This window comes from Corvus brachyrhynchos, unplaced genomic scaffold (assembly GCF_000691975.1).
Source record: "Corvus brachyrhynchos isolate BGI_N302 unplaced genomic scaffold, ASM69197v1 scaffold136, whole genome shotgun sequence".
NCBI classification, from domain to species: Eukaryota; Metazoa; Chordata; class Aves; order Passeriformes; family Corvidae; genus Corvus; species Corvus brachyrhynchos.
The window spans coordinates 4932298-4943384 of record NW_008239080.1 but is presented as its reverse complement, the minus strand read 5'-3'; the positions used below and the strand labels follow the sequence as shown (position 1 = coordinate 4943384).

General features: G+C 39.0%; 1 protein-coding gene across 17 annotated transcripts in view; it reads right to left on the bottom strand.

The window, feature by feature from the left end:
- KHDRBS2 (KH RNA binding domain containing, signal transduction associated 2) overlaps positions 1–11087 on the bottom strand; it is a 299809-nt gene that overhangs the window by 271872 nt on the left and 16850 nt on the right. For all 17 annotated transcript variants that reach the window (XR_001863635.1, XR_001863645.1, XR_001863632.1 and 14 more), the window contains exon 2: positions 6668–6795. Coding sequence is in view for 1 of the 17 variants with exons in the window: in XM_008637626.2 (XP_008635848.1) it covers positions 6668–6793 (126 nt within the window). In the remaining 16 variants the exon portion in view is untranslated. The remainder of the gene's footprint in view (positions 1–6667; positions 6796–11087) is intronic.

The window sequence follows — 11087 nt, the reverse complement described above, 5'->3', positions numbered from 1 at the left end:
GAAGTCAAAAGTGCTGTGAAAAATCTCACTCTAACCAATAGTTTGCTTTACAGTTCTTATGAAGCATAGGTACAATTTAAAAGCTTTATTACATCTGATTCACTGTGTATTTAGACACAAAGTTTAATTTCTACTGTTCACTACCTTTTCTAGTCCTTAAGAAGCAACACAGATAAGTGGAAGTGAGTTAGTTTCTATTTCTTATCATAAACCACCAACAGACTTGCTTGTTGAACTGCCCTCAGATTCCAAAAGCAGATTCCTTTGAAAACACTGAACTTGTACTGATGATACTGAAGACAACATTTAGCCCCCAAATCATTCATTAATACAAAGAGCTGAGAAAGAAACAATGCTGCTGTAATTGCAAAGAAAACCTCAAATATCTTTGGATGTAGGTGGAGCATATGTTGACAATCAATCATACTCAACCAGTGTACCATTAACATGAAATCGTGCTCCTGATTAAAACTTGGTTTATGCAGGGTGAATTCCTGCCCACTCTCAAACTTACTTTATTAAAGCAGTGTTATAAATTATATTTTTCTTCCTCCATCAAATAGGAATAACAAAGAAGAATAGAGAGAAATATAAGAGTTTTGGTGGCTTAGAAAACAAGAGTCATGACAAACATTCCCACTGGGGAGTGGCTAGGACTTGCCTGTATTTCACACAGTTGCTACCAGCTACCAACTTCACGAAGATGATGTTTCTATTTGTCCTGTTTTCTACCTATGTTGTGTTTTTCAGAGTGTCAGCTCCTTGGAGAAAGACCAGTGTACTTCTCAGGTGTATTGAGTACAAAGGGTGTCTCCATCTTAGTTTTGGCCTTTGAGTGCTCTGCAATACGAAATGGTAAATTACAACTACTCTAAAAGTCTGCCTTGAAATATGGAAGACAATACCACATTCCACTGTAACAGCACTGAGTAAGTCCCAATAAATCACTAAGCAGCAATTTAGTGTCCTTGCTTATAATTCTAAGAATGAGTTAAAGGAAGAAAACAGTAAAGGATGAAGGCTGAACTTTGTATTTTCATGCATAAATAAAGGGAAGATACTCCACGAGAACTCTTTCAAAATCATGTAATCAAAGAAGGGAAAAAAGTCCTAATGTTGGGAATATTTTTTTGTAGTACTTGTTTTTAACTATGTTAATGCTGTTTTAATTGCATTGCTAAAGATTTATGCAGCCATGGATAGTTAAATGAAACAGAAAGGCAAATCGCTACATTCTGTCTGGGATACGCTTTATTCTCTACAATCAGGAACAATTTTATGAAAGAATTTTTATAGAGGTCCGTACAGAGCATAATTTCTCAGCATGATTAGGAAGGTAGTTAATGCTGTGGGAGCTGATTTCAACAGCAGTGTTATGGAAACAAACAAAGCATTAATGAAAATGGGGACAGAAATTACTTTTATACAATAAAAGGTATTTCCTGTAACCATTCAAGAGCTCTGCAAGATTGGCATTGGCCCTAGAAGCATTAAACTCAGGGTTCATTTCCTGAACTTACCTGGAAAAGGTAAGTAGAGAGATGGATGAAAGATCAGGTCCTAAGTAAGTCAGGAAAAAAAGATTTGTGTATGGTATTTTTTCATGTACTTTACTGAAAGTACAGCTGAAGTATTTGTCTGAATTTTCCAATTGCCTGTTGTCATGAAATGCAGAACAGAAGATTCATATCTGGTTTGGGTCTTGAGCACAATTAGAAATACTGAAAAATTGCACTGAATAGCAGAATTGCTCCACTCACAAGAAAATTTTGGAGAAGTAGAATGAGGTTTTGAGGTTTGAGAGGTTTTGCCTTTTCTCTCAGCTAAAGTACAGGAAGATATTGAGACAAACAAAAATGAAGGTAAATCCTTTTCCAACTTTCCTCTCTTCAAGTGTTCACATACTTGATTTCACTTTTCAGAATTGGTTGCACAGTTCATACAGAAGTGATTTAAAGAAAATATCTTGGTTACAGCTATGTATTTGAAGCAAAAAAGTAAAAAATACTGAAAAAATCTAATTTGAATTTTGAAATATTTCTGCTAGTATATTTGAAAAATAATTAATGATCAAAATTAATGAGCAAAAATTAAATATTAGAAAACTCAAAGATCCTTCTTATAATATCTGAGTGCTTAATAGGGTCTGGTCTTACATCACTGAGTAATATTTATTCAAGTATCTTTTCATTAGATTTTTATGAACCTTAAGTACTAAAACACTTTATATAAATTTTCTGGAATAATTTTCTGTATATCAGTGACTCCAGAAATAGAAACGTAATGAAAAAATCAAATACTAACAAATTCCAGATTAAACAGAGTACCTAAAGAAGTTCTTGCCCCTATTATTCCTGGTGTTGTGTACATCAGAGATTCTGAGACACAATTACGCTTGAATATGAAAATTAAATTGGCCTCAACTAAAAAGGAATTTTGAAACTTCCCCATACATTTATAAAGTAAAAAGCAGTATTTTCCTACAAAGATGCACGTTCAGTTATTTCATTAAGACTGGGTAGGGGTAGAAATCTTTCAAGATATATGAGAAAGCATTCTTTATTTACACAACTATTTGCAGGATCAATTTCAGTACAACACACTTCATGTAAATTTATAGTTTTCCACTTTCCAGTGTTAAGGCTTCTCTTTTAAGAACTCAGCTGAAATACAGAACCACCAAAATCTTTAGATTTAGTTTGGCATCAGTCTAACTTCTACTATCTTGCCAAGCATAAAGGCTTTTCTTGTTTTACCATAGGAGACAAAAAACACTGGCAGGTCAAATAAAAATCTCCATTCTGTAGTTAGAAACTTAGCTCTTTTTTCTCCTATTAAAAATGTTGGAGGTTGTTTTAGTCTCCTGAAACATCTACAGGATTAGTGACATATCAAAGGTTCTGCCTTATCCAACAACAAGATACTTATTTCATTAAAACAATATAAATCACAGAGAGAAGTCCTGGCTACTTATTCAGCAGACTAACAGCCTGGGTCCCACTCCCCTTAGAAATTTGCTATTTTCTTGTCAATCCATTTAATGGACATATGAGTATATCTTACTATATCATATTAATATGGTAACATACAGATGTTTTTGATATTGCTGAGCAGCATTTACCATGTCAAGGCTTTCCTGCTCCTCACCCCACCTGACCTGTGAGGAGGCTGGGAGTGCTCAAGGAGCTGGGAGGGGACACAGCTGAGACAGCTGACCCCAAATACCAACGGGGTATCCCAAACCATATGGTGTCATGCCCAGCATATAAAGGTGGGAGGAGGAAGAGATGTTTGGAGTGATGCTGTTTGTCTTCCCAAGTCACCATGACGTGATGGGGCCCTGCTCTCTGGAGATGGCTGAACACCTGCCTATCCATGGGAAGCAGTGAAGACATTCCTGGTTTTGCTTTGCTTCCATGCACAACTTTTGCTTTAGCTACTAAACTGTCTTGTCTCAACCCACTGTCACTGTTCTGTCTCTCTCCCATCCCACTGGGGTAGGAGTGAGTGAGTATCTGCACGGGACTTGGTTGCTGGCTGAGGTCTAACCAAGACAGATGCACTGCAATTTTTAAGACTTTTATACACATACTGTTTATTTTTGACTCGTCAGGTATTTCATATATCTGCACTCACAGAAAGCAAAAGAAATTAACAAACTGAGCCATTCCTTAATGGCTGAAATCCAGCTAAGCTGAAGCCAGGGATAAAGGGGGCAGAATTTCACCAAAGACAGCAACATTTTAACTTTCAATGTGTACTAGACAAGTTTGCAAACAAAAGCTTCCTATTTTATGTGCTACATAAAGCTAAGGCTTTAAACAAGCTCTCAAATTCTTAAATTGTGCAAAGGAACAAATTTGCAAAGCCCAGTTTAGATGCCCCTTAAAAAAGTTATCGCAGAAAAAGGTAGGAACTACAGAAAACAACAGAAGCCAAGCTACAGGTAAGTGAATGGCAAAAATCTGTATTGCCATGCAAATGACAGAGTTTCTCACCAAGCAGCTAAACTGTCACTTTTGTTTTTTAGCAACAAGATAATTTCAGATTTCTGTTTCTTTCTTTCTTTTTAAATGACACACTCTTTTCCCATATCTGATTGAAATACATCATTCAACTGATGTGTACTAAAGTCTTTTTACACAAACCCTGAGGTATTTTCATGCAAGTCTTAGTTGGAATTCACATATCACAAAAGTAAAAAAAAAGGCATTATGGGACAGAAAGAAGGATCAACAAACACAAGACACTGCATCACTGTTTCAAGAGAAATTTTAACTGCATTAAAAAATCTGCTGGATAATGGAGTGTGTGTGTGAATGAGATGCTGTTTTTACCTGAGCTGCTAGTATTTAAGATAATTAATCTCAGAAAAGATCATTGCTGAAGTATCAACCAACACCCCATCTCTATTTTAGATGCCTGTTTTACAGCAGAGGGAAGAGGCCTGTGTCTTACCCGAGTAGGTAACGTAAGACAGCTGTTGCTGATCACAGCCTTTCATACTCTTTTCCTGTTGTCTGCACCAGACTGTGGACACTTGAGACAATTTTTCTGCAACTTCAAGAGCTGTTTAGCCACTAGAAGCCTTTTGTGTTAACTTTTGCTCAAACCTTAAAATGCTGCTGCTGACTCTACAGCTGTCATTGAAGCTTAGCCTACAGACCATAACAAATTTTAAGGCCAAGGGTTCCCTTGGAGCAATTTATATTTCTACATGAAGTTAAAGTAAAAGCAAACGTCTTCCAAGAGCTGCCCTCATTCCTAAATAGAGAGCCTGTAAACTGTTGTTTTAGATGGTGTTTAACTGGGTAGTTTTTCCAAAATTTTATACACTTGGACACTTCCGATTTACAGAACCCTGCTTAACCAGCACTGCTCAAAAAAGCTTACCAGTAAGCAATGAATGAATGATTTTAAATAATATTCTTTCAAATATAAATGCCTCTCAAGTGAAATCATATGGTAATTACCTTAATTGTTTATAAATACAAGTCTGATCAACTGCTCTTACTACCATATTCTACCAACTATATAAAACTAATCCTCTCTTAATTATTTTCTATTTTTTTTCATTATTTATTAAGCAATCTGAAGCAACCACTGTGTACTGATTTGACTAATGTATACAATTATGAAGAAAAGACAAGACACTAGGTAAAGCAATCAGCAGTTTGATATAAACGGCAGATGCAATCCTTGAAAGATGGTTACTAGAGATGGTATCAGGAAACCTGCAGTTCTGGGACTAGTTCCTTGCCAAACACAGAATACTGCTAGCAAATCAACTACAGAAACCTTGCAGGAGATTATTCTGCATTACTGAATAAGTATTTAATGTCTATCATACTGATTTTTTTTGCTCCACTGCTCAAAAGCTGTAAAAAATGCCTTATATCTTTTACTACTCATTAATATGACAAGTTCATTAAAGTAAATGAAGCTAATTTAATCATATTCAGGTGCTATATTGGATAGATTATAGCAGTTTGTCTTTTAAATAGTTTATCTTTCATTCTACTATCTTCATCAAACAGTATTCTGAATAATTATCACACTGCTGCTATGAAGTTACAGCAATATTACATCCTGACTAAGAACTTCAGATCACCTACAGCCTTTACACAAAATATCACAAATAAAGGCAAAGCACCTCAGGCTACGCAGCAAGAAAGTAATTCCTTATATCACTGTATGTGTTTCTAAGGTCTTTACCATTTGGATTATTACATTATCTCAGTTTTATATTCACTAGTCAGGAGGCAAATGTCAGCTGGAATCATTGAATCTCAATTTTTTTACACCTTTCATTTTGTTTGATGAGCTTTTTACCAATTGTAATTTATTGCTCTGATGAAAGTATAAAGCAAAAAGCTCCAAGTGTAATCAAGGCTAAGGGTGAACCAAATACCATGTGATAATAAATCAGCAAGGAAAAAATACTCTGGAGACAAATGAAGATGTTTATCATTTCAGTATGAATACTATTATAACAACTGTTTATGTAAAATAAAAAACTGTACAAGAAAACCAAACAAACACCCAAGTTCCAAAAAAATCAATATTCTCTTATAAAAAATAAAAACCAAAACTTCCAACAAGCAGCTGAATTTTGCAAGAAATAAAATCCTTTTTCTACATCAGAGTATGTAGCAATGAGAACTAGTAAGAAAGTCTGAGGTGCTAAGACATTTGATTTCTATAAACAGTAATGAACACTGTCAGTCACAGCCTGCAGTAATCCTGACACTTGATCTTTTAAAACTTATTAAGCCAGAGAAAATCCCCCAACTCTTCTACAAGGAAGCTTCTCAGAGTTACTGTAACATTTTTTTCTTTGGTAACTGGTATTTTATTTTATAAAAGGATGATACATGTGATAAAAAAGCAACTGAGAAAAAACCTCAGCAATTTGCTTAAGGACCATCTACAAAACCTGAGTTGCAAAAAATCTCATTCACTTTAATTGCTTTTCTGAAAGGCCCTGAGACAGAACCTAAAACATGTAATAGCTAACAGGTAAATTTAAATAGGAGCTTAATTTCTTTTTTTTTTTTTAATATCACAATGCCTGCGTATTATGAGTCAATAAAAATGGTTAAGTGCATAACTTTTTCATCATTATGTTAATAAATACTAAACACACGTTAGACTAGATTTACAGTACCTTTGGATATTGTTTGACAGGGATCAGAACTCTCTCCGACAGCTTTATGTTTTTGTTGCTGATAACGTCAAGATATTTCTTTTCTTCATCTTCCTTCTTGCCTTCTGAACCCTGAAATTTTTCCATTTCTGAAAAATATCACGAAACAGAACAATCAGTGACATGATATTTGTCATCCTTAGGAAGTTTAAACTTACACATTGCTATACAGACTGTGCACTGAACGCCTGTGCTGTTTGCACTCACGTGACAGGGACTGTTGTCTTTAAGAGAACCTGGACTGTCAGCAGTGCTGAGAGGCAGAGGTGACAGTCCATAGGTCACACTGCACAACTAATTCTTCCCCGGCTGAAAGGGAAGCCAAATGATCTCAGCAGGAGCAGGAATAGATAAGGCTTACAATTCCAGCCATCCGTCTTTTTAAGGTGATAACATCATCACAGCTTGATGCTTTTTGCAAATGTCACCTCCCAGAACTAAGCTGGATTCTAACTGCAATGGGTAACTTTCAGTACAAATACCAGAAAACTGAAGAAACAACTTCTTGTTCTGAGTTTCCTTTCAAATACCTCTGAATTAGTTAAAGGTTCTACAAAATAAGATAAGAAATAAAGCTAACTCTTGCTCAAAAAGATTCTTCAATTAAGAAATGCAGTAAAAAATTGTTAGATAGATATATGTAATTGCTAATTTGTAGAACTCTAAAATTTACCAAAAGGAAAGAAAAAAAAAAGAAATAAAAATATATTCAGGTAGAATAGTTTTAAATTCTTTATTCCCTAAAGGTCTATAAGCAATGGACAACAACAAATAATTGAATTCATCATCCTGCAACGAACATCTCATACGGTGCCTGAGAATACCCTGACCGCACAGGTACTACTGAAAAAGCTGCTTGTGCAGCAGTGACATTGTTGAAAGCACAGAAAATGGCAATGCTTATAATGAGCTAATTATATCTGAATTATAGCTGAAAAGGGACAGCTGTGGGTCTCAGAAACATGCTGCTTCAAGGACTGGGAAGAGAGAGTTGAAAGGAGTAACACAGCAACAGCACGCTCTAACGTTCATATACAAGTTTCTTTGACTTCCAACAAGCATAAGGAAAAATGTATTGAAAAGAACAGCCCATGTCATGATTTGTTAATAAATGTTTATGCTGCCTTTATGAGATCAAATAATTTATTTAAAGCCTGCACCAGCAGACAGTTCTCTAATATTACAGTCATAAGATCTTTTAAAACATTTCAGAGAACACACCTAGAAGACCTCAGATGGGATACATGTTCAATAATTTACAAATAAAAAATTATTTACAATCACTAAAAGCATCAGAAGAACATTTCATTATTGTAAAATACTTGAATACATGGAAAAAAATGTGGTATGTTGCATTCAGTGGAAGATCAATCTGAAAAGCAGCAAGTATCAATTAAGTAAAATACTTCTTTTGGGCAAGTTTAATAGATAGAAAGTTCTTTGAAAATAGATCCAATGCAATTATACCAAGTGTTGTGCTATGGGGGTACAGAGGGGAGAGACAAAGGTGCATAAAGAGGAAAAAGTGTTCCAAGTACAGTAAGTACTAAAATGAAATTAAGGAATTTCCCAAATGTCTTGTGAACACAGTACTAAATGAGATAATTCTAAAAGGCAAGTGGGGATAGTCAATCCACATGTACACATACATTTCACTAGAACCACAGAAGTTTAAGTTGGAAAAGACCTTTGAGGTGATCAAGTCCAGCTGTTAATCGAGCTCTGCCAAGTTCACCACTAAACCACATCCCTATGTGCCACATCTACATGTCTTTTAAATATACTTCCAGGGACAGTCATCCCCCCAGAGCTAGTCACCACCTCCCTGGTAATCCGTTCCAAAGCTTGATAACTGTTTATGTGAAGACATGGTTCCTGCTGTCCAACCTGAACCTCCCCTGGCACAGCCTGAGGCTATGTCTTCTCGTCCTGTCACTACTTGCCTGGGAGAAGAAACAAACCCCCACTGTACTACAACCTCCTTTCAGGTAGTTGAAGAGAGCAATAAAGTTCCCCGGAGCCTCCTTTTCTCCAGGCGAAACAACCCATCTCCCTCAGCTGCTTCTCATCAGATTTGTGCACCAGACCCTTCCCCAGCTCTGTTGCCATTCTCTGGACATGCTCCAGCCCCTCAATGTCCTTGTGAGGGGTGCAGAACTGGACACAGCACTCGAGGTGCAGCCTCACCAGTGCTGAGTACAGGGGAACAATCACTTCTCTGGTCCTGCTGGCCACACTATTGCTCACACAGGCCAGGATGCCATTGGCCTTCTAAACAATTAAACTCTTTCTCCTGGAAAGCTGAAGACACTTAAAAGTCAGTATGGTCAGTAGGGAGGGGTACTAAAGGTTAGGACAAAATGCTCCCCTTTGAATCATCTACCAGGCCTTGCAACCAGTCCCAGTCTTGCGCTTTGTTTTTGACTGAGAGTACATGGAAATTTTGGAATGAACGTCGTGCCTTTACTAAAGTTAATGAAAGACTACTTCAGCTGGGCTTATCAGACTTAGGTGAACAAGAGTTTGTTGATCTACCCAGAATGAGACAAACTGTGGCACTTCAATTGGTTTCACTCCATGACGAGGACTGAGCTCTAAACCCAGAAGAGCGAGTCCCAGCTTATTATGGAAGGCACAAGAAACAGCAGTGGGGAGTCGAGTTTCGTCCAGGGAATGAAAGGCAACAGAGCCCATTTCAGGGGAGGTCCCACAGCACGTAAGTTCAAACACAGAGAGAGAAGCAAATGAGAAGGGATTGTGATGAGGGCCAGGCTGTAAGCCCAGAACTACAGGGGCACAGATTACTGCAGCAGAAGGCAGCAGGGACATCGTGGACATCAGGTTTCCGCCAGGGACCAGTGGCAACCAGCCCATGACCACGGCCACACAGCTTTTGAGTACCATCTCCAAGGAAGGAGATTCCACAAGCACCCTGACAGGGCTTGGTCACCTTCACAGTAAAAAAAAAAAAAGGTCCCAAATATTTAGAGGGAAGTTCTGGGTACTGGGCACCCCTGGAAGAAGCCTGGCTCTGTCTTCTTTGTACCTTCCCTTCAAGTACTGATATACACCGGAAAAGATCCCCTACGGTGTCTTCTCCAGACAGCCTGGAGGCAGCATTCTTAGCCATTTCCTCACAGGAGAGATGCTCTAGACCCTTCATCATCCTTGTGAACCCTTAGTTGACACTCTCCAGTATGTCCATCTCTACTTATGCTAGGGAGCCCCACACTGGACAGACTGCTCCAGTGGAGTATCACCTCTCTTGACCTGCAAAGTTGACTGAGGAGTAAAAAATGCCTTGAGATAGTTTATTTCTGAAACAGAATATAGGGCTGGGTATGATCAGTGAAACCTGTGAATTTATATGAAAAATATGGCATTAGGATTTTGCTTGACAGTGGGGCAGTTGTGTGAGATAAGCCATCTTGGAAGTTTTTATTCCTTGGGGCTGGAGCTTGTGTCTTCTGGGTATGGTCCCTGAAAGCCCCATGATGTCACCAGGGAGTCATTGTGACACGTGTGACAACAAGCCTTTTGGATGCTTGGGGAAGCCCCGAAAGGCCACAGTGTCTGGCCTCCTCCACTAGGGACAGACATCTCCAGGGGGGTGGAAAGGACGCCCATCCCATTGTGTGCTTTCTGAGGGCACAGAGAGGATTTGCTGGACAAGGACACTAGCAGGGCCTGGGGTGCTGGTCCCAACCTGCCATGTACCCAGGCTCTGGCTGCAGCTGCTGAGAGGCCAGGAATCCCTTTCCCAGCTTCCCAACTCCTGCCTGCACATATCAGAGGTCAGTTACCATCCTGCCTCGAGAGCTAGAACATGCCAAGACACCCCGGTGTCAGTAGTCTGCCCCAGGATGGTTCCTGGCACTGGTGGCAGCCCAAGTGCTGTCCTGTGGCAGAGTGGGCAGTTCTTTAATGCTCAACTTCAGTAGCTTTTCTGCTGGCAGCAGACTGCGTCCCCAGCACCAGGGGACACATCAGCTTATCTCTTTGGTTTGCAGGGCGAAACGGCCTTGGAGGAAGACTTGGCAGGAAGTGGCACCTCCTCCCCTGCTGCCAGCACCAGCCAGGTGTCCCAGGCCACACGTCCACATGCTTCGGTGAACCTAAGGTGCTCAATCTGCCTGGACACCATTAATGACCAAGACTCTGTGAGCTGGCGTCGGCACCCTTTCTGTTTTTACTGCATGGTGGAGTGGTTCCACAGAAAAATGGAGGGCCTGATACGCCAGTCGTCTTTCCCACACATATTCCACATGGTGGGAGGCAGTAACTCTGAGGTGTACTCCATTGGGGAGTCCATCAGCTCTGCCAGCCATACTCAAGGAGGGGAAGCTGGGCCCCGGTCTGCAGAAAGGTGGTGGTCTCATTC